We start from the raw sequence: 23,836 nt of genomic DNA, 5'->3' as shown, positions 1-23,836 counted from the left end.
TAGGCATCTGGGGGGACCCCAGAGTCCAGGGGGACCCAGGCATCGGGGGGACTTGGGCATCCGGGACACCCAGGTGTTTGAGTGGGGTACCTAGGAGTTAAGGGGGACACCCAGGTGTTTGGGGGGGACCCAGGTGTTTGGGGGGACCCAGATGTCCAGGGGAACCCAGGTGTTTGGGGGGGGACCCAGGAGTTCAGGGGGGGGGACCCCAGAGTCCAGGGGGACCCAGGCATCGGGGGGACTTGGGCATCCGGGGCACCCAGGTGCCAGGGAGGGACACAGGAGTTAAGGGGGACACCCAGGTATTTGGGGGGACCCAGGAGTTCAGGGGGGGACCCCAGAGTCCAGGGGGACCCAGGCATCGGGGGGACTTGGGCGTCCGGGATACCCAGGAATTCAGGGGGGCACCCAGGAGTTATGGGGGGACTCGGGAGTTATGGGGGGACCCAGGCATCGGGGGGACTTGGGCATCCGGGGCACCCAGGTGTTTGAGTGGGGTACCCAGGTGTTTGGGGGGACACCCAGGTGTTTGGGGGGACCCAGGAGTTCAGGGGGGGACCCCAGAGTCCAGGGGGACCCAGGCATCGGGGGACTTGGGCATCCGGGGCACCCAGGTGCCAGGGAGGGACACAGGAGTTAAGGGGGACACCCAGGTATTTGGGGGGACCCAGGAGTTCAGGGGGGACCCCAGAGTCCAGGGGGACCCAGGCATCGGGGGACTTGGGTGTCCGGGATACCCAGGAATTCAGGGGGGCACCCGGGAGTTATGGGGGGACGTAGGCATCTGGGGGGACCCAGGTGCCAGGGAGGGACCCAGGACTTATGGGGGGATCCAGGTGTTTGAGGGGGACATCCAGGAGTTTGGGGGGGGTCCCAGATGTTTGGAGGGGACACGCAGGAATTATGGGGGGACCCCAGAGTCCAGGGTGACCGAGGAATCGGGGGGACTTGGGCATCCGGGGCACCCAGGTGTTTGAGGGGGGTACCCAGGTGTTTGGGGGGACACCCAGGATTAAGGGGGACACCCAGGTGTTTGGAGGGGACACCCAGGAATTATGGGGGGACCCAGCTGTTGGGGGGGGACCCAGGCATCCGAGGGGACCCCAGAGTCCAGGGGGACCTGGGCACTGGGGGGACTTGGGCATGTGGGGCACCCAGGTATTTGAGGGGGGCACCCAGGTGTTGGGGGGACGCTCAGGTACTTGGGGGGACCCAGGAGTTCAGGGGGGGACCCCAGAGTCCAGGGGGACCCAGGCATCGGGGGACTTGGGTGTCCGGGATACCCAGGAATTCAGGGGGGCACCCAGGAGTTATGGGGGGACCCAGGTATTGGGGGGGGACCCCAGAGTTCAGGGGGACCCAGGCATCGGGGGGATTTGGGCATCCGGGGCACCCAGGTGTTTGAGGGGGACACCCAGGAGTTAAGGGGGACACCCAGGATTAAGGGGGACACCCAGGTGTTTGGAGGGGACACGCAGGAATTATGGGGGGACCCAGCTGTTGGGGGGGGACCCAGGCATCCGGGGGGACCCCAGAGTCCAGGGGGACCCGGGCATCGGGGGGACTTGGGCATGTGGGGCACCCAGGAGTTCAGGGGGCACCCAGCTGTTTGGGGGGACACCCAGGAGTTATGGGGAGACCCAAGTGTTTGGGGGGGGACATCCAGATGTCCGGGGGGGGGGACCCTGGGCAGCACCAGAGGGATTTGGGGGGGTCCTGGGTGTGTGTGTGGGGGGGCAGCTCCCCCCGCTGGTGACGCTGGGAGGGCAGCACTGGGGAACTGGGGGGGTCTGGGGGGGGGCAGTGCTGGGGGGTTTGGGGGGGGTTCCCGGGTTTTGGGGGGGCCGGCTCTCCCTGCTGATGCCGGGGGGGGCAGCGCCGGGGGGATTTGGGGGGGTCCCAGGTGTGGGGGGGCCAGCTTCCCCCCGGTGATGCTGGGAGGGCAGCAGCAGGGGGGGTTTGTAAGGGCAGCGCTGGGGGGGTCTGGGGGGGGGGGCAGCTCTGGGGGTTTTGGGGGGGGGTTCCCGGGTTTTGGGGGGGCCGGCTCCCCCCGCTGACGCCGGGGGGGCAGCGCCGGGGGCGCAGCAGTTCTGCTTCCTGCTGTCGACGCGGGCCGGGGGCCTCGGCATCAACCTGGCCACCGCCGACACCGTCGTCATCTTCGACTCCGACTGGAACCCCCACAACGACATCCAGGTCTGTCACCCGCCCCGTGTCACCCGCCCCGTGTCACCCGCCCCGCACCCTGTCACCCACCCAACATCACCTGCTCAGCGCCTTGTCACCCATCCCAGTGCCTTGTCACCCACCCAGCGTCACTCACCCCGCATCACCCATCCCAGAGCCCTGTCACCCGTCCCAGAGCCCTGTCACCCGTCCAGCAGCACCCATCCCAGCACCCTGTCACCCGTCCAGCAGCACGCTCCCCACGCTGTCACGCCCCCCAGCACCCTGTCACCCATCCCAGCACCCTGTCACCCGTCCAGCAGCACGCTCCCCACGCTGTCACGCCCCCCAGCACCCTGTCACCCATCCCAGCACCCTGTCACCCGTCCAGCAGCACCCTCCCCACACCCTGTCACCCATTCCAGAGCCCTGTCACCCGTCCAGCAGCACCCTCCCCACACCCTGTCACCCGTCCCAGAGCCCTGTCACCCGTCCAGCAGCACCCATCCCAGCACCCTGTCACCCATCCCAGAGCCCTGTCACCCGTCCAGCAGCACCCTCCCCACACCCTGTCACCCGTCCAGCAGCACCCTCCCCACACCCTGTCACCCGTCCCAGCACCCTGTCACCCATCCAGCAGCACCCTCCCCACACCCTGTCACCCATCCCAGCACCCTGTCACCCATCCAGCAGCACCCTCTCCACACACCATCACCCATCCCAGAGCCCTGTCACCCACCCAGCACCCTGTCACCCACCCCACACCCTGTCACCCATCCCAGTATCACCCCTCCCAGCACCCTGTCACCAGTCTGGTGTCACCTCCTGTGGTGTTCCTCTCACCATGAGGAGGTTCCCATCACCGTGTCCCCGCTCTGATGTCCCCCACCACCATGTCCCTCACCACGTTCCCGCTGCTATGTCCCTCACCCTACCACAACGTCCCTGCTGATGTCCTTCACTGTGTTCCCCACCTGATGTCCCCCACCACGTCCCCCACCACAACGTCCCTGCCGATGTCCCCCCACCCTGACGCATTCCCCGTCTCCACCACGTCCCTTCCCCGACGTGTCCCCGTCCCCGCAGGCCTTCAGCCGGGCGCACCGCATCGGCCAGGCCAACAAGGTGATGATCTACCGCTTTGTGACGCGGGCGTCGGTGGAGGAACGGATCACGCAGGTGGCCAAGCGCAAGATGATGCTGACGCACCTGGTGGTGCGCCCGGGGCTGGGCTCCAAGGCCGGCTCCATGTCCAAGCAGGAGCTCGATGACATCCTCAAGTTTGGCACCGAGGAGCTCTTCAAGGATGAGAACGAGGGTCAGCACCCAACGGGGTTGGGGATGGATGGGACCGGGGTGGGATGGGATGTAGGGGGGACGTGGGAAGTTGTGGTGGGACATGGGAGGTTGTGGTGGGACGTGATGAGATGTGGGAGGCCGTGGTGGGCCGTGGGAGGTCGTGGTGGATCGTAGGAGGCTCTGGTGGGATGTGGGAGGCTGTGATGGGCCGTGATGAGATGTGGGAGGTCGTGGTGGGCCATGGGAGGTTGTGGTGGAACATGGGAGGCTCTTGTGGGCAGTGGGAGGCTCTGGTGAGATGTGGTGAGACGTAGGAGGTTCTGGTGGGCCATTGAAGGCCATGGTGGGACGTGGGAGTCTCTGGTGGGACGTGATGAGATGTCGGAGGTTGTGGTGGGCCATGGGAGGCCGTGGTGGGACATGGGAGGCTCTGGTGGGACGTGATGAGACGTAGGAGGTTCTGGTGGGCCATGGGAGGCCGTGGTGGGACATGGGAGGCTCTGGTGGGACGTGATGAGATGTCGGAGGTCATGGTGGGCCATGGGAGGCTCTGGTGGGATGGGATGAGACGTAGGAGGTTCTGGTGGGCCATTGAAGGCCATGGTGGGACATGAGAGGCTCTGGTGGGACGTGATGAGGTGTCGGAGGCCATGGTGGGCCATGGGAGGCCGTGGTGGGACATGGGAGGCTCTGGTGGGACGTGATGAGATGTCGGAGGTCATGGTGGGCCATGGGAGGCTCTGGTGAGATGTGATGAGACATAGGAGGTTCTGGTGGGCCATTGAAGGCCATGGTGGGACATGAGAGGCTCTGGTGGGACGTGATGAGATGTCAGAGGCCGTGGTGGGCCATGGGAGGCCGTGGTGGGACATGATGAGATGTGGGAGGCCGTGGTGGGACATGAGAGGCTCTGGTGGGACGTGATGAGGTGTCGGAGGTCATGGTGGGCCATGGGAGGCTCTGGTGAGATGTGATGAGACGTAGGAGGTTCTGGTGGGCCATGGAAGGCCGTGGTGGGACGGGATGAGGTGTGGAAGGCCATGGTGGGACGTAGGAGGCTGTGGTAGGACATGGGAGCCCATGGTGGGCTGCGACTGGGCTTGCAAAGCCATACTGGGATGTGCGAGGTCATGATGGGACCATGATGGGACCATGATGGGTCACACAAAGCCATGATGGGATGTGCAGCATCATGATGGGTCATGTTGGACCATGTTGAGCCATGTCAGGCCGTGTTGGGTCATGTTGGACCATATTGGGCCACGTTGGACCGTGTTGGACCACCATATTGGACTGTGTTGGTCCATGTGAGACTGTGTTGGGCCACACTGGACCGCTTTGGGCCGTGTCAGACTGTGTTGGGCCATGTTGGGCTGTGTTGGACCATGTTGGGCCATATCAGGCCATGTTGGGCTGTACTGGGCCATGCTGGACCATGTTGGGCCATGCTGGGCCGTCCTAGTTGATGTTAGCCCGTGTTGGACCATGTTGGGCCGTGTTGGGCTGTACTGGGCCGTGCTGGACCATGTTGGGCCGTGCTAGGTCATGTTGGGCCATGTGAGGCCATGTTGGACCATACTGGGCCTTGTTGGACCATGCTGGGCTGTACTGGGCCGTGCTGGACCACGTTGGGCAATGTTGGGCTGTGTGAGGCCACGTTGGGGCATGTTGGACCGTGTTGGGCCATGCTGGGCTGTACTGGGCCATATTGGGCTGTACTGGGCCATGCTGGGCCATGTGAGGTCATGTCAGCCCATGTTGGACCATGTTGGGTCATGCTGGGCTGTACCAGATCATGTTGGGCCATGGTGGACCGTACTGGGCCATATTGGACCATGTTGGACCGTACTGGGCCGTGCTGGACCATGTTGGACCGTACTGGGCCATGGTGGACCATGGTGGACCATACTGGGCCTTGTTGGACCATGCTGGGCTGTACTGGGCCGTGCTGGACCACGTTGGGCAATGTTGGGCTGTGTGAGGCCACGTTGGGGCATGTTGGACCGTGTTGGGCCATGTTGGACCATGTTGGGCCATATTGGGCTGTACTGGGCCATGCTGGGCCATGTGAGGTCATGTCAGCCCATGTTGGGCCATGTTGGGTCATGCTGGGCTGTACCAGATCATGTTGGGCCATGGTGGACCGTACTGGGCCATATTGGGCCGTGGTGGACCATACTGGGCCATGTTGGGCCATGGTGGACCATACTGGGCCATGTTGGGCCATGGTGGACCATACTGGGCCATGTTGGGCCATGGTGGACCATACTGGGCCATATTGGACCATGTTGGGCTGTACTGGGCCATGCTGGACCATGTTGGGCCGTGCTAGGTCATGTTGGGCCATGTGAGGCCATGTTGGACCATGCTGGGCTGTACCAGATCGTGTTGGGCCATGGTGGACCATACTGGGCCATATTGGACCATGTTGGACCGTACTGGGCTGTGCTGGACCATGTTGGACCATACTGGGCCATATTGGGCCACGTTGGACTGTACTGGGCTGTGCTGGACCATGTTGGGCCGTGCTAGGTCATGTTGGGCCATGTGAGGCCATGTTGGACCATACTGGGCCTTGTTGGACCATGCTGGGCTGTACTGGGCCGTGCTGGACCACGTTGGGCAATGTTGGGCTGTACTGGGCCATATTGGGCCATGTTGGACCATACTGGGCCATGCTGGACCATGTTGGGCCATGCTGGGCTGTACTGGGCCATATTGGGCTGTACTGGGCCATGCTGGGCCATGTGAGGTCATGTCAGCCCATGTTGGACCATGTTGGGTCATGCTGGGCTGTACCAGATCATGTTGGGCCATGGTGGACCGTACTGGGCCATATTGGACCATGTTGGACCGTACTGGGCCGTGCTGGACCATGTTGGACCGTACTGGGCCATGGTGGACCATGTTGGACCATACTGGGCCTTGTTGGACCATGCTGGGCTGTACTGGGCCGTGCTGGACCACGTTGGGCAATGTTGGGCTGTGTGAGGCCACGTTGGGGCATGTTGGACCGTGTTGGGCCATATTGGGCTGTACTGGGCCACGCTGGGCCATGTGAGGTCATGTCAGCCCATGTTGGGCCATGTTGGGTCATGCTGGGCTGTACCAGATCATGTTGGGCCATGGTGGACCATACTGGGCCATATTGGACCATGTTGGACCGTACTGGGCTATGTTGGACCATACTGGGCCTTGTTGGACCATGCTGGGCTGTACTGGGCCGTGCTGGACCATGTTGGGCAATGTTGGGCTGTGTGAGGCCACGTTGGGGCATGTTGGACCGTGTTGGGCCATGTTGGACCATGCTGGGCTGTACTGGGCCATATTGGGCTGTACTGGGCCACGCTGGGCCATACTAGGTCATGTCAGCCCATGTTGGACCATGTCGGGCCATGTTGGACCATATTGGGCCATATTGGGCCATGTTGGACCGTACTGGGCCATGCTGGACCATGTTGGGCCATGCTGGGCCATATTGGGCCATGTTGGACCGTACTGGGCCATGCTGGACCATGTTGGGCCATATTGGGCTGTACTGGGCCACGCTGGGCTGTGTGAGGTCATGTCAGCCCATGTTGGACCATGTTGGGTCATGCTGGGCTGTACCAGATCATGTCGGGCCATGTTGGACCATACTGGGCCATATTGGACCATGTTGGACTGTACTGGACCATGTTGGGCCATGCTGGGCTGTACTGGGCCATATTGGGTTGTACTGGGCCACGCTGGGCCATACTAGGTCATGTCAGCCCATGTTGGGTCATGCTGGGCTGTACCAGATCATGTTGGGCCATGGTGGACCATACTGGGCCATATTGGACCATGTTGGACCGTACTGGGCTATGTTGGGCCATACTGGGCCATGTTGGACCATGTTGGACCGTACTGGGCCATGTTGGACCATGCTGGACTGTACTGGGCCATGCTGGACCATGTTGGGCCGTGCTGGGCCATACAAGCCCATGTTGGCCCATGTTGGAGCGTGCCAAGGCCGTGTTGAGCCGTGGCAGGCCCTGCCGGCCCACGTCAGGCCGTGTCATCAGCGTGTCACCGGCGCAGGGGACAACAAGGAGGAGGACAGTAGCGTCATCCACTACGACAACGAGGCCATCGCCCGCCTGCTGGACCGCAACCAGGACGCCACCGACGACGCCGACGTCCAGAACATGAACGAGTATCTCAGCTCCTTCAAGGTGGCCCAGTACGTCGTGCGGGAGGAGGACAAGGTGCGCCCAGGGGACGGGGACGGTGGGGACGGTGGGGACAATGGAGGTGGTGGGAACGATGGAGGTGGTGGGGCGACAGAGATGGGGACGATGGAGATGACAGAGATGGAGATGGTGGGGATGAGAGATGGGGACGATGGAGATAACAGAGATGGAGATGGTGGGGACGATGGAGATGGAGACAACGGAGATGAGGATGGTGGGGATGATGGAGATGGTGGGGATGATGGAGATGGGAACGATGGAGATCGGGATCGGGATGGGGATGATGGAGATGGTGGGGATGATGGAGATGGAGACGATGGAGATGAGGATGGTGGGAACGGTGGGGATGGAGATGGGGGCGATGGAGATGGGGATGGTGGGGGCGATGGAGATGGTGGGGTGACAGAGATGGGGACGATGGAGATGACAGAGATGGAGATGGTGGGGACAATGGAGATGGTGGGGACGATGGAGATGGGGATGGAGATGGAGATGGTGGGGATGATGGGGATGATGGAGATGGGCATGATGGAGATCGGGGTGGGGATGATGGAGATGAGAATGCTGGGAACGATGGAGATGACAGAGAGGGGGATGGTGGAGGTGGAGATGGGGATGGTGGGGGCGATGGAGATGGTGGGGGCGATGGAGATGGTGGAGATGGGGACGATGGAGATGATGGAGATGGTGGGAATGATGGAGATGGAGATAATGGAGATGGTGGGGGTGATGGAGATGGTGGAGATGGGGACGATGGAGATGATGGAGATGGAGGGAACGATGGAGATGGAGATGATGGAGATGGAGATGATGGAGATGGGGACAGGGATGATGGAGATGGAGGTGATGGGGATGCTGGAGGTGATGGAGATGGGAGATGATGGGGACGATGGAGGTGGAGATGGGAGATGATGGGGACGATGGAGGTGGAGATGGGAGATGATGGGGACGATGGAGGTGGAGATGGGAGATGATGGGGACGATGGAGGTGGAGATGGGAGATGATGGGGACGATGGAGGTGGAGATGGGGATGATGTAGAGATGATGGAGTTGGAGGCGATGGAGACAGAGGTGATGGTGGTGGGGACAACGGGGATGGAGGATGATGCAGGTGGAGCTGATGGAGCTGGGGGACGTTGAAGCCAGCCCTGATGGACCTGGTGGTGGCAACCTCAGGCGATGGGGTTCCTGTGGGTGTCCATGGGTGCCCTGGGTGGTTCCGGGTGGCCTGGGTGGCCGCTGACGGGACGTGTCCCAGCAGATCGAGGAGATCGAGCGGGAGATCATCAAGCAGGAGGAGAACGTCGACCCCGACTACTGGGAGAAGCTGCTGCGACACCACTACGAGCAGCAGCAGGAGGACCTGGCCCGGAACCTGGGCAAGGGCAAGCGGGTGCGCAAGCAGGTCAACTACAACGATGCCGCCCAGGAGGACCAAGGTGGGCACTGGGAGGAACTGGGAGGGACTGGGAAGGTGCTAGGATGCACTGGGGAGGCACTGGGAAGGCACTGGGACACACTGGGAGAACCTGGCTTGCATCCTGGGCAAAGGTAAGATGGTGCCCAAGTAGCTCAACTACAACGATGCCGCCCAGGAGGACCAAGGTGGGCACTGGGAGGAACTGGGAGGCACTGGGAAGGTGCTAGGGTGCACTGGGAGGCACTGGGAAGGCACTGGGACACACTGGGAGGACCTGGCTTGTAACCTGGGCAAGGGCAAGATGATGCCCAAGTAGGTCAACTTCAACGATGCCGCCCAGGAGGACCAAGGTGGGCACTGGGAGGAACTGGGAGGCACTGGGAAGGTGCTAGGGTGCACTGGGAGGCACTGGGACACACTGGGAGGACCTGGCTTGTAACCTGGGCAAGGGTAAGATGGTGCCCAAGTAGCTCAACTACAACGATGCTGCCCAGGAGGACCAAGGTGGGCACTGGGAGGGACTGGGATGCACTGGGAGGGACTGGGGCACACTGGGGAAGTACTGGGAAGGTACTGGGAGGCACTGGGAGGAGCTGGTGCAAGGACAAGCGGGTCCCTGGCAGGGGTACCCAGGTGTTGGGGTGCGGGGGTACCTGGGTGCAGGGGTACCCGGGTGTTGGGGTACCTGGGTGTTGGGGTGCAGGGGTACCCGGGTGTTGGGATATCTGGGTGTAGAGGTGTGGGGGTACCTGGGTGCGGGGGTACCCAGGTGTTGGGATATCTGGGTGTTGAGGTGTGGGGGTACTTGGGTGCAGGGGTACCTGGGTGTTGGGGTGCGGGGGTACCCGGGTGTTGGGATATCTGGGTGTTGAGGTGTCGGGGTACCCGGGTGTTGGGATACCTGCGTGTTGGGATACCTGCGTGTTGGGGTGCAGGGGTACCCAGGTGTGGGGGTACCCGGGTGTTGGGATATCTGGGTGTTGAGGTGTCGGGGTACCCGGGTGTTGGGATACCTGCGTGTTGGGATACCTGGGTGTTGGGGTGCGGGGGTACCCAGGTTCAGGGGTACCTGGGTGTTGGGGTGCAGGGGTACCTGGGTGTGGGGGTACCTGGGTGTTGGGATACCTGGGTGTTGGGGTGCAGGGGTACCCAGGTGTGGGGGTACCCGGGTGTTGGGATACCTGGGTGTTGGGGTGCAGGGGTACCCGGGTGTGGGGGTACCTGCGTGTTGGGATACCTGGGTGTTGAGGTGCAGGGGTACCCAGGTTCAGGGGTACCCAGGTGTTGGGGTGCGGGGGTACCCGGGTGTTGGGATATCTGGGTGTTGAGGTGTCAGGGTACCCGGGTGTTGGGATACCTGCGTGTTGGGATACCTGGGTGTTGGGGTGCGGGGGTACCCAGGTTCAGGGGTACCTGGGTGTTGGGGTGCAGGGGTACCCAGGTGCGGGGGTACCCGGGTGTTGGGATACCTGGGTGTTGGGATGCAGGGGTACCCAGGTGTGGGGGTACCCGGGTGTTGGGATACCTGGGTGTTGAGGTGCAGGGGTACCCAGGTTCAGGGGTACCCAGGTATTGGGGTGCGGGGGTACCCGGGTGTTGGGATATCTGGGTGTTGAGGTGTCAGGGTACCCGGGTGTTGGGATACCTGCGTGTTGGGATACCTGGGTGTTGGGGTGCGGGGGTACCCAGGTGCGGGGGTACCCGGGTGTTGGGGTGTGGGGGTACCCGGGTGCTGACGTGTGTGTCCCCCCCCCCCCAGACAACCAGTCCGAGTACTCGGTGGGCTCCGAGGAGGAGGACGAGGACTTTGACGAGCGGCCGGAGGGTGAGTGGCCCCTGTCCCCCCCTTTGCGTCCCCCCCGTGTCCCCCCTCTGTCCCCAAATCCATCCGTGTCCCCCCACGTCCCTTCTGTCCCCCGTGTCCCCTCTCTGTGTCTCTGTGTCCCCAAGTCCCCCCTCATGTCCCCTCTGTGTCCCCCTTGTTCCCCCCCATCCCCCCCCGTATGTCCCCTGTCCCCCCCGTGTCCCCCCACGTCCCCTCTGTGTCCCCCTGTGTCCCCCCCCGCGTCCCCCCCTGTCCTTCCATCTCTTCCTGTGTCCCCCCCGTTCCGACGCGTGTCCCCCCCATGAGCCCTCATGTCCCCTTTGTGTCCCCTCCATGTGCCACATCCCCCCCCCCCCCCCCCGTGTCCCCCCCCCTGTCCCCTCTGTGTCCCCCCCATCTGGGGTGGCACTGGGGAATTTGGGGGGGGGGGGGGGATGTGTGTGTGTCCCTGGGGGGGCTGTGGGGCAGGCTGGGGGGGGGGGGTCAGGGTGCTGAGGGGAGGTTGGGGTGCCCTGGGGGGAAGGGGGAGGGGGGGTCAAGGTGTCCGGGGGGGGGGTGGGGTGGGGGGGGGTCAGGGTGCCCTGGGGGGGGGGGTGTCAGGGTGCCCTGGGGGGGGGGGGGGGGTCAGGGTGCCCTGGGGGGGACTCAGGGGTGTCCCAAGGGGGTGTCGGGGTGCCCTCGGGGGGGGTCAGGGTGCTCCAGGATGGGTGATTGGGGTGCCCTGGGGGGGGTCAGGGTGCCTGGGGGGGGGTCAAGGTGCCCCAAAGAGGGGGGGTCAGGGTGCTGGGGGGGGGGGGTGGGGGGTCAGGGTGCCCCAAAGAGGGGCTCATAGTGCCTTGAGGGGTATCGGGGTGCCCCGGGGAGGGTCAGGGTGCCCTGGGGTGGGGGTCGGGGTGCCGGGGGTGGGTGCTGACCGCCCCCCCCCCCTTTGCCCCCCCCTCCGTGCCCCCCAAGGCCGGCGTCAGTCCAAGCGGCAGCTACGGAACGAGAAGGATAAGCCCCTGCCCCCGCTGCTGGCCCGGGTGGGGGGCAACATCGAGGTGGGGACCCCCGGGGGGGGCACCCGGATACTGGGATCCACTGGTGGGGGTGCTGGGGGGGGAGTGTACCAGGGTCCCAGGGGGGGACCAGGGGGGGCACATCCAGATGCCGGGGTCCCCAGGGTTCCCAAACGCCTGGTCTGGTCGGGGGGGTCAGGGGGTGCCCGGACACCTGGATCCACCCCCCCCTGATGCTGGGGTGCCCCCCCCCCCCCCCACCCGTGACCCCCCCCAGACACCTGGGTCGCCCCCCCCCGATGCTGAGGTGACACCCCCCCCCCCCCGATGCTGGGGTGCCCCCACCCACTCGTGACCCCCCCTGATGCTGAGGTGCCCCCCCCCACCGCTGTGACCCCCCCACCCACCCACCCACCCACCTGTGACACCCCCCAGACACCTGGGTCGTGCCCCCCAATGCTGAGGTGCCCCCCCCCCCCGGTGCTGGGGTGCCCCCACCCACCCGTGACCCCCCCCCGATGCTGGGGTGCCCCCACCCGCCCACCCACCTGTGACCCCCCCAGACACCCGGGTGCCCCCCCTGATGCTGAGGTGCCCCCCCCCGACGCTGGGGTGCCCCCACCCACCCGTGACCCTCCCCCGATGCTGAGGTGACCCCCCCCCCCGATGCTGGGGTGCCCCCACCCCCCTGCCTGTGACCCCCCCGAGACACCTGGGTCGTCCCGACGCTGGGGTGCCCCCACCCACCCACCTGTGACCCCCCCAGACACCCGGGTGCCCCCCCTGATGCTGAGGTGCCCCCCCCCGACGCTGGGGTGCCCCCACCCACCCGTGACACCCACCCATGTCCCCCCCGGATGCTGGGGTCCCCACACACCCCCTTGTCCCCCCCCCGCCCCATGCCAGGGTACCCCTGTCCCCCCCCCCTCACCCATGTCCCCCTGGCCACCCAGGTGCCCCCACCCACCTGTGACCCCCCCTGGCCACTTGTCACCCCCCTGGCCACCCATGCCCCCCACCCCCAGCAACCCGTGACCCCCCCCGGCCACTTGTCACCCCCTTGGCCACCCATGCCCCCCCCCCCCCAGCAACCCGTGCCCCCCCCCCAGACACTCCTGTGCCCCCCCAGTGTCCCTCCCCATGCTGGGGTACCCCTGTCCCCCCCCCACTCTCCCGTGTCCCCTTGGCCACCGGGGTGCCCCCACCCACCCGTGACCCCCCCCGGCCACTTGTCACTCCCTTGGCCACCCGTGCCCCCCCCCAGCAACTTGTGCCCCCCCCCAGTCTCCCTCCCCATGCCGGGGTACCCCTGTCCCCCCCCCCACTATCCCATGTCCCCCTGGCCACCGGGGTGCCCCCACCCACCCACGGTGCCCCCCCCGGCCACTTGTCACCCCCCTGGCCACCCATGCCCCCCCCCCCCAGACACTCCTGTGCCCCCCCAGACACTCCTGTGCCCCCCCACTGTCCCTCCCCATGCTGGGGTACCCCTGTCCCCCCCCCACTATCCCATGTCCCCCTGGCCACCGGGGTGCCCCCACCCACCGGTGACCCCCCCCGTGTCCCCCCCCCTCCTCTCTTCCCCCCCCCCCCAGGTGCTGGGTTCAACACGCGGCAGCGCAAGGCCTTCCTGAACGCGGTGATGCGGTGGGGGATGCCCCCCCAGGACGCCTTCACCTCCCAGTGGCTCGTCAGGGACCTGCGCGGCAAGACGGAGAAGGAGTTCAAGTAGGTGACACTGGGGACAAGGGGGTGACATCACGGACGGGGGGGAGGGGGTGGCATCGGGGACAAGGGGGTGACATCACGGACGGGGGGGGGGTAGGGGGGGGTGGCATCGGGGACAAGGGGGTGATGCCGGGGATGGAGGGTAGTGGCGGGACAAGGGGGTGACAGCAGGGAAAAGGAGGTGACAGCGGGGACAAGGGGTGACACTGGGGACAAGGGGTGACACTGGGGACAGGGGGTGACAGCAGGGAAAAGGAGGTGACAGCGGGGACAAGGGGTGCAGTGGGGACAAGGGGGTGACATCAGGGAAAAGGAGGTGACAGCGGGGACAAGGGGTGGCACTGGGGACAGGGAGTGGCAGTGGGGACAAGGGGGTGACAGCAGGGAAAAGGAGGTGGCACTGGGGACAAGGGGTGACACTGGGGACAAGGGGGTGGCAGCGGGGACAGGGGGTGGCATCAGGGATAAGGAGGTGACAGCGGGGACAAGGGGTGACACTGGGGACAAGGGGGTGGCAGCGGGGACAGGGGGTGGCATCAGGGACAAGGGGGTGACAGCAGGGAAAAGGGGGTGGCACTGGGGGGACAAGGGGTGACACTGGAGACAGGGGGTGGCATCAGGGACAAGGAGGTGACAGCAGGGAAAAGGAGGTGACAGCGGGGACAAGGGGGTGGCAGCGGGGACAGGAGGTGACACCGGGGATGGAGGGTGGCACCAGGGACAGGGTGGCATCAGGGATAAGGAGGTGACAGCGGGGACAGGGGGTGGCACTGGGCCAAGGGGGTGACATCAGGAACAAGGGGTGACACTGGGGACAGGGGGGGTGGCATCAGGGATAAGGAGGTGACAGCGGGGACGGGGGGTGGCAGTGGGGACAGGCAGTGATGCTGTGGATGGGGTGGCATCGGGGACACACCAGGGACAGGGTGGCACCGGGACAAGGGGGTGACAGTGGGGACAGGCAGTGGTGGTGTGGACAGGTGGTGGCACTGGGGACAGGCGGGGACAGGGGGGACAGGAGGTGACAGTGGGGACAAGGGAATGACATCAGGGATAAGGAGGTGACACCGGGGACAGTCGGTGGCATTGGGGACAAAGGGTGGCATCGGGGACAGGGGGTGACACCAGAGATAGGTGGTGGCACCAGGGACAGGCAGTGTTGTTGAGGACAGGCGGTGGCATCGGGGACAGGCGGTGGCATCAGGGACAGGCGGTGGTGTTGGGGACAGGCGGTGACATCTGGGACAGGCAGCGGTGTCGAGGACAGATGGTGGCACCAGGGACAGGGGGTGACACGGACACAGGTGGAACAGGAGGGAGAGGTCCCCGTGTCCTCATGTTGTCCCCCAGTGTCCCCACGTGTGTCCCCACGGTGTCCTTAATGTCCCCACATGCATTCCCATGGCCCCGTGTGGCCTCACGTGTCCCCCTCTGTCCCCCGGTAGCTCCACGTGTCCCCCTGTGTCCCCACGGTCCCCTGTCCCCCGTGTCCTCCTATGTCCCCATCTTCTCATGTCCTTGTCTGTCCCCCCCGTTGTCCCCTGTCCCCCCCGTCCCCGTCCCCCGTGTTCTTACGTGTCCCCATCGTCCTGTGTCGCTTCGTGTCCCTGTGTGTCCCCATCATCTCGTGTCCCCCATGGCCCCCCTGTTGTTTTGTGTCCCCCCCCCCCCGTGTCCCCCATGTCCCCGTGTGTCCCCATCTTCCCATGTCCCCATCATCTCACGTCCCTCTGAGTGTCCCCGTTGTCCCGTGTCCCTCCTTGTCCCCGTGTGTCCCCATCGTCCTGTGTCCCCCTGTGCCCCACCATGTCCCTGTGTCTCAGTCTTCCCATGTCCCCCTCTGTCCCCCTGTGTCCCCCCCCCGTGTCCCCCGTGTCCCCGTGTGTCCCCATCTTCCCATGTCCCCATCATCTCATGTCCCTCCATGTGTCCCTGTGCCCCCCCATGTCCCTCCGTGTCCCTTCCATGTCCCCCATGTCCCTCCGTGTCCCTTCCATGTCCCCCATGTCCCTCTGTGTCCCCATCTTCCCATGTCCCCATCATCTTGTGTCCCCCCGTGTCCCCTCCATGTCCCCCATGTCCCTGTGTGTCCCCATCTTCCCATGTCCCCATCATCTCATGTCCCTCCGTGTCCCCTCCATGTCCCCCACGTCCCTGTGTGTACCCATCTTCCCATGTCCCCATCATCTTGTGTCCCCCCGTGTCCCCTCCATGTCCCCCATGTCCCTGTGTGTCCCCATCTTCCCATGTCCCCATCATCTTGTGTCCCCCCGTGTCCCCCATGTCCCCGTGTGTCCCCATCTTCCCATGTCCCCATCATCTTGTGTCCCTCCGTGTCCCCCCCGTGTCCCCCATGTCCCTCTGTGTCCCCATCTTCCCATGACCCCATCATCTCATGTCCCTCCCTGTGCCCCCCCATTGTCCTGTGTCCCCCCGTGTCCCCCATGTCCCCGTGTGTCCCCATCTTCCCATGTCCCCATCATCTTGTGTCCCCCCGTGTCCCCTCCATGTCCCCCATGTCCCTGTGTGTCCCCATCTTCCCATGTCCCCATCATCTTGTGTCCCTCCGTGTGTCCCTGTGCCCCCACATTGTCCATGTCCCCCCTGTGTCCCCCATGTCCCCGTGTGTCCCCATCTTCCCATGTCCCCATCATCTTGTGTCCCTCCGTGTCCCCCCCGTGTCCCCCATGTCCCCATGTGTCCCCATCTTCCCATGTCCCCATCATCTCATATACCTCTGTGTGTCCCCGTGTCCCCGTGTGTCCCCATCGTCTTGTGTCCCCCATGTCCCCCTATGTCTCAGTCTTCCCATGTCACCCGTGTCCCCGTTGTCCCTTGTCCCCCTGTGTCCCCCATGTCCCCATCGTCCTGTGTCCCCCTGTGCCCCCCCATGTCCCTGTGTCTCAATCTTTCCATGTCCCCGTTGTCCCTTGTCCCTCTGTGTCCCCCCGTGTCCCCCACATCCCCGTGTCCCCCCGTTGTCCCCCCGTGTCCCCGTGCCGCGTGATGAGCCCTTACTCAGCCGAGCGCCAGCGCTGTCGGTTTTCCTGGGGACCGGACGAGCCCGTGTCCCCCTCACCCCGACACAGAGTCACCCCCGGGGGTCCCCACGTCCCCTCGGGGGGCCGGGTCTGGCCCAGGGGACGCCCAGAGCGGTGGCAGGACCCCCGGCCGGAGGTGGCACAGCCCGGGACGGGCGCTGTGATGAGGGGACAGGCTGATGGCGCGGGGACATCGGGGACACTGAGGACACCGGGGTCAGGGATGCTGGGGACACTGGGGACCCGGCCCCTGGAGATGGGGACACTGGGGGACCAGGGACTGTGTCCCTGGGGACAAAGACCCTGGGGATGGGGTCTGTGGGGACAACAGACCCTGGGGACAAGGACATTAGGGACAGGGACCCCAGGGATGGGGTTTGTGGGGACAAGGGACCATGGGGATGGGGTCTGCGGGGACAAGGGACCCTGGGGACAGGGACCTCGGGGACAGTGGACCCTGGGGAGGGGGACACTGGGGACAGGGATTCTGAGGATGGGGTTCTGTGGGGACAAAGGACCCCAGGGATGGGGTCTCTGGGGACAGGGACCTTGGGGACAAGGGACCTCAGGAACAGGGACCCCAGGGATGGGGTCTGTGGGGACAACAGACCCTGGGGACAAGGACATTAGGGACAGAGACCCCAGGGATGGGGTTTGTGGGGACAAGGGACCCTGAGGAGAGGGACCTTGAGGACAGGGACCCCAGGGATGGGGTCTGTGGGGACAAGAGACCTTGGGGACGGGGACCTCAGGGACAGGGACCCCAGGGATGGGGTCTGTGGGGACAGGGACCCTGGGGACAAGGGACCTCAGGAACGGGGACCTCAGGGAAGGGGTCTGTGGGGACAACGGACCCTGGGAACAAGGACATTAGGGACAGGGACCCCAAGGATGGGGTTTGTGGGGACAAGGGACCCTGGGGATGGGGTGTGCGGGGACAAGGGACCTTGGGGACAGAGACCCTGGGGATGGGGTCTGTGGGGACAAGAGACCCTGGGGACGGGGACCTTGGGGACAGGGACCCCAGGGATGGGGTTTATGGGGACAAGGGACCCCAGGGAAGGGGGGCTGTGGGGACAAGAGACCCTGGGGACAGGGACCTTGGGGACAGGGACCCCAAGGATGGGGTTTGTGGGGACAAGGGACCCTGGGGATGGGGTCTGTGGGGACAACAGACCCTGGGGACAAGGACATTGGGGACAGAGACCCCAGGGATGGGGTCTGTGGGGACAGGGACCCTGGGGACAAGGGACCTCAGGAACGGGGACCTCAGGGAAGGGGTCTGTGGGGACAACGGACCCTGGGGACAAGGACATTAGGGACAGGGACCTCAAGGATGGGGTTTGTGGGGACAAGGGACCCTGGGGATGGGGTCTGTGGGGACAAGGGACCTTGGGGACAGAGACCCTGGGGATGGGGTCTGTGGGGACAACAGACCCTGGGGATGGGGACCTTGGGGACAGGGACCCCAGGGATGGGGTTTATGGGGACAAGGGACCCTGGGGATGGGGTCTGCGGGGACAAGAGACCCTGGGGACGGGGACCTTGGGGACAGGGACCCCAGGGATGGGGTTTGTGGGGACAAGGGACCCTGGGGATGGGGTCTGTGGGGACAACAGACCCTGGGGACAAGGACTTTGGGGACAGAGACCCCAGGGATGGGGTCTGTGGGGACAAGAGACCTTGGGGACAGGGACCTTGGGGACAAGGGACCTCAGGAACGGGGACCTCAGGGAAGGGGTCTGTGGGGACAACGGACCCTGGGGACAAGGACATTGGGGACAGAGACCCCAGGGATGGGGTTTGTGGGGACAAGAGACCTTGGGGACAGGGACCCCAGGGATGGGGTCTGTGGGGACAGGGACCTTGGGGACAAGGGACCTCAGGAACAGGGACCTCAGGGAAGGGGTCTGTGGGGACAAGGACATTGGGGACAGAGACCCCAGGGATGGGGTTTGTGGGGACAAGGGACCCTGGGGAAGGGGGGCTGTGGGGACAAGAGACCTTGGGGACAGGGACCTTGGGGACAGGGACCCCAGGGATGGGGTCTGTGGGGACAGGGACCCTGGGGACAAGGGACCTCAGGAACGGGGACCTCAGGGAAGGGGTCTGTGGGGACAACGGACCCTGGGGACAAGGACATTAGGGACAGGGACCCCAAGGATGGGGTTTGTGGGGACAAGGACTTTGGGGACAGAGACTCCAGGGATGGGGTCTGTGGGGACAGGGACCTTGGGGACAAGGGACCTCAGGAACAGGGACCTCAGGGAAGGGGTCTGTGGGGACAATGGACCCTGGGGACAAGGACATTAGGGACAGGGACCCCAAGGATGGGGTTTGTGGGGACAAGGGACCCTGGGGATGGGGTCTGTGAGGACAACAGACCCTGGGGACGGGGACCTTGGGGACAGGGACCCCAGGGATGGGGTTTGTGGGGACAAGGGACCCTGGGGATGGGGTCTGTGGGGACAAGAGACCCTGGGGACGGGGACCTCAGGGACAGGGACCCCAGGGATGGGGTTTGTGGGGACAAGGGACCCCAGGGAAGGGGGGCTGTGGGGACAAGAGACCTTGGGGACAGGGACCTTGGGGACAGGGACCCCAGGGATGGGGTTTGTGGGGACAAGGACTTTGGGGACAGAGACCCCAGGGATGGGGTCTGTGGGGACAAGAGACCTTGGGGACAGGGACCCCAGGGATGGGGTCTGTGGGGACAGGGACCTTGGGGACAAGGGACCTCAGGAACAGGGACCTCAGGGAAGGGGTCTGTGGGGACAACGGACCCTGGGGATGGGGACCTTGGGGACAGGGACCCCAGGGATGGGGTCTGTGGGGACAGGGACCTTGGGGACAAGGGACCTCAGGAACAGGGACCTCAGGGAAGGGGTCTGTGGGGACAACGGACCCTGGGGATGGGGACCTTGGGGACAGGGACCCCAGGGATGGGGTTTGTGGGGACAAGGGACCCCAGGGAAGGGGGGGCTGTGGGGACAAGAGACCCTGAGGAGAGGGACCTTGGGGACAGGGACCTGGATCGTGGGGACAGAGACCCTGGGGAGTGATTCTTTGGGGACAAAGCCCCCCCTCCCCCCCCCCCCCCCCCATCCCGGGGAGGTCCCGGGGGGGGGGGGGGGGGGGGGGTGTCAGCGGCAGGCGGTGGCCCTGAGCGTGTCCCCCAGGGCCTACGTGTCCCTCTTCATGCGTCACCTCTGCGAGCCGGGGGCCGACGGCTCCGAGACCTTCGCGGACGGGGTCCCCCGGGAGGGGCTCTCGCGGCAGCAGGTCCTGACCCGCATCGGCGTCATGTCCCTCGTCAAGAAGAAGGTACCATGACCCCCCCCCCCCCACCCATGACACCCCCCCCCCCCCCCCCCCCAGATGTCTGGGGTCCCCCCCCCCCGGACGCCTGGGTCCCCCCAAATGCCTGGGTTCCCCCCCCCTCCCCTGGACGCCTGGGTCCCTGTAGGAGTGAGGGGAGGGGGTGCAGCTCCCAGATGGCTGGGGCCCCCCCCCCGGATACTTGGGCCCCCCCCGGATGTTTGAGTCCCCTCTGGGGTGCCTCGGTCACCCCCCGGATGCCTGGGTGTCCCCCCCAGATTCCTGGGACCCCCCCGGATACTTGGGCCCCCCCCGGATGTTTGAGTCCCCTCTGGGGTGCCTCGGTCCCCCCCTGGATGCCCGGGTGTCCCCCCCAGATGGCTGGGACCCCCCCAGATTCCTGGCCCCCCCCCCCGGATGTTTGAGTCCCCTCTAAGGTGCCTCGGTCCCCCCCTGGATGCCCGGGTGTCCCCCCCAGATGGCTGCCCCCTCCCCAGATGGCTGGGCCCCCCCCGGATGTTTGAGTCCCCTCTTGGGTGCCTGGGCCCCCCCCCCAAGATGGCTGGGCCCCCCCTGGATTCCTGGGTGTCCCCCCCAGATGCCTGGGTCCCCCCTGGATGTTTGAGTCCCCTCTGGGGTGTCTCGGTCCCCCCCAGACGGCTGGGACCCCCCCCGGATTCCTGGGTGTCCCCCCCCGGATGCCTGGGTCCCTGTAGGAGTGAGGGGAGGGGGTGCAGCTCCCAGATGGCTGGGGCCCCCCCCCCCCGGATGCTTGGGCCCCCCCCAGATGTTTGAGTCCCCTCTGGGGTGCCTCGGTCCCCCCCTGGATGCCCGTGTGTCCCCCCCAGATGGCTGGGACCCCCCCAGATTCCTGGGCCCCCCCCCGGATGTTTGAGTCCCCTCTAGGGTGCCTCGGTCCCCCCCTGGATGCCCGGGTGTCCCCCCCAGATGGCTGCCCCCTCCCCAGATGGCTGGCCCCCCCCCCGGATGTCTGAGTCCCCTCTGGGGTGCCTCAGTCCCCCCCGGATGCCCGTGTGTCCCCCCCAGATGGCTGGGACCCCCCCAGATTCCTGGCCCCCCCCCCGGATGTTTGAGTCCCCTCTAGGGTGCCTCGGTCCCCCCCTGGATGCCCGGGTGTCCCCCCCAGATGGCTGCCCCCTCCCCAGATGGCTGGCCCCCCCCCCGGATGTCTGAGTCCCCTCTGGGGTGCCTCAGTCCCCCCCGGATGCCCGTGTGTCCCCCTCAGATGGCTGGGACCCCCCCAGATTCCTGGCCCCCCCCCGGATGTTTGAGTCCCCTCTGGGGTGCCTCGGTCCCCCCCTGGATGCCCGTGTGTCCCCCCCAGATGGCTGGGACCCCCCCAGATTCCTGGGCCCCCCCCGGATTCCTGGGCCCCCCCCCGGATGTTTGAGTCCCCTCTAGGGTGCCTCGATCCCCCCCTGGATGCCCGGGTGTCCCCCCCAGATGGCTGGGACCCCCCCAGATTCCTGGCCCCCCCCCGGATGTTTGAGTCCCCTCTAAGGTGCCTCGGTCCCCCCCCGGATGCCTGGGTCCCCGTAGGAGTGAGGGGAGGGGGTGCAGCTCCCAGATGGCTGGGCCCCCCCCGGATTCCTGGGCCCCCCCCGGATGTTTGAGTCCCCTCTTGGGTGCCTCGGTCCCCCCCTGGATGCCCGGGTGTCCCCCCCAGATGGCTGGGACCCCCCCCAGATTCCTGGGCCCCCCCCGGATATTTGAGTCCCCTCTAGGGTGCCTGGGTTTCCCCCCCAAGTTTCCTGGGACCCCCCCAGATTCCTGGGCCCCCCCGGATGATTGAGTCCTCTCTAGGATGCCTGGGTGTCCCCCCCAGACGGCTGGGACCCCCCCCGGATTCCTGGTTTCCCCCCCCCCCAGACGCCTGTGTCCCTGTATGAGTGAGGGGAGGGGGTGCAGCTCCCAGATGGCTGGGGCCCCCCCCCCAGATTCCTGGCCCCCCCCCGGATGTTTGAGTCCCCTCTGGGGTGCCTCGGTCCCCCCCTGGATGCCTGGGTTCCCCCCCCACGTTTCCTGGGACCCCCCCAGATTCCTGGGCCCCCCCCGGATATTTGAGTCCCCTCTAGGGTGCCTGGGTTCCCCCCCCAAGTTTCCTGGGACCCCCCCAGATTCCTGGGCCCCCCCGGATGTTTGAGTCCTCTCTAGGATGCCCGGGTGTCCCCCCCAGACGGCTGGGACCCCCCCGGATTCCTGGTTTCCCCCCCCCCGGATACCTGTGTCCCTGTATGAGTGAGGGGAGGGGGTGCAGCTCCCAGATGCCTGGGTCCCCCCCCGGATGCTTGGGCCCCCCCCAGATGTTTGAGTCCCCTCTGGGGTGCCTCGGTCACCCCCCGGATGCCTGGGTGTCCCCCCAACATGCCTAGGCCCCCCCTCCGGGATGTCTGGCCCCCCCCAGATGCCTGGGTCCCCCCATGAATGGTTGGATGGTGAAGCCCCCGGATGCCTGCGTCCCCCTTGGGTCGGTGGTTGGGTGGGGGGGAGGTTGAAGCCCCCCAGATTCCTGGCCCCCCCCAGGATGTCTGGGCCCCCCCCCCGGATGTATGCGCCCCCCCTGGATGCCTGGATCTTCCCCCCCAGACGCCTGGGTCCCCCCATGAATGGTTGGATGGTGAAGCCCCCGGATACCTGCGTCCCCCTTGGGTCGGTGGTTGGGTGGGGGGGAGGTTGAAGCCCCCCAGATTTCTGGGCACCCCCAGGATGTCTGGGCCCCCCCCGGGATGTCTGGACCCCCCCCGGATGTATGCGCCCCCCCTGGATGCCTGGATCCCCCCCCCCAGATGCCTGGGTCCCCCCATGAATGGTTGGATGGTGAAGCCCCCGGATACCTGGGTCCCCCTTGGGTCGGTGGTTGGGTGGGGGGGAGGTTGAAGCCCCCCAGATTTCTGGGCCCCCCCTGGGATGTCTGGGCCCCCCCCCCCCGGATGTATGCGCCCCCCCTGGATGCCTGGATCCCCCCCCCCAGACGCCTGGGTCCCCCCATGAATGGTTGGAGGGTGAAGCCCCCGGATACCTGGGTCCCCCCTGGGTCAGTGGTTGGGTTGAAGCCCCCCAGATATCTGGGTCCCCCCCGGGATGTCTGGGCCCCCCCCCAATATTCCTTGGGCCCCCCCCCCCCGGACGCCGTTGTCCCCTTGCAGGTGCAGGAGTTCGAGCACATCAACGGGCGCTGGAGCCTGCCCGAGCTGGCCCCGGAGCCCAGCGCCGACTCCAAACGCTCCTCCCGCGCCTCCTCCCCCGCCAAGACCTGCCCCCCCAGCCCCGAGCAGAGCGGCCCCCCCAGCCCCGGCCCCCCCACGCCCGGTACGGGGACACACGGTGGGGGGGGGGGGGACGGACACACACACACACGTGGGGACATTCGGGACAGAGACACGGGGACAGGATGGGATGCGGGGGGAAAGAGGGGCAGGATGGGGATGGGGGGGACATGGGGGGCAGGATGGGGACGGGGGGGACATGGGGGGCAGGATGGGGACAGGGACATGGGGGGCAGGATGGGGATGGGGGAAGGGGGGGCCATGGGGGGCAGGATGGGGACAGGGACATGGGGGGCAGGATGGGGATGGGGGGGACATGGGGGGCAGGATGGGGATGGGGACACAGGGGACAGGGACATAGGGGATGGGATGGGGACAGGTGAAAGGGGGGAGATGGGGGGCGGGATGGGGACGAGATGGGGGGGGACAAAGGGGACAGGGACATGGGGACGGGATGGGGGGGACACGGGGGACAGGATGGGGATAGAGAGATGGGGGGGACATGGGATGGGGGGGGACATGGGGGACAGGGACATGGG

The 23,836-nt window shown here is 66.1% G+C and overlaps 1 protein-coding gene across 1 annotated transcript in view; it reads left to right on the top strand.

Annotated features, from left to right (window-relative positions):
- Window positions 1–23,836, top strand: part of LOC141478244 (chromodomain-helicase-DNA-binding protein 3-like) — a gene marked incomplete at its 5' end in the record, with an annotated part of 83,895 nt that overhangs the window by 42,503 nt on the left and 17,556 nt on the right. The window contains 9 exon segments of the mRNA XM_074167356.1: window positions 2,072–2,196; window positions 3,253–3,484; window positions 7,528–7,694; window positions 8,942–9,119; window positions 10,860–10,925; window positions 11,880–11,967; window positions 13,520–13,651; window positions 19,872–20,016; window positions 23,178–23,340. Coding sequence (XP_074023457.1) covers window positions 2,072–2,196; window positions 3,253–3,484; window positions 7,528–7,694; window positions 8,942–9,119; window positions 10,860–10,925; window positions 11,880–11,967; window positions 13,520–13,651; window positions 19,872–20,016; window positions 23,178–23,340 — 1,296 coding nt within the window.

The sequence above is a fragment of the Numenius arquata genome, unplaced genomic scaffold (assembly GCF_964106895.1).
Source record: "Numenius arquata unplaced genomic scaffold, bNumArq3.hap1.1 HAP1_SCAFFOLD_558, whole genome shotgun sequence".
Lineage (NCBI taxonomy): Eukaryota > Metazoa > Chordata > Aves > Charadriiformes > Scolopacidae > Numenius > Numenius arquata.
Note: the sequence above shows the minus strand (reverse complement) of the source record. Positions and strands in the feature narration are given on the sequence as shown.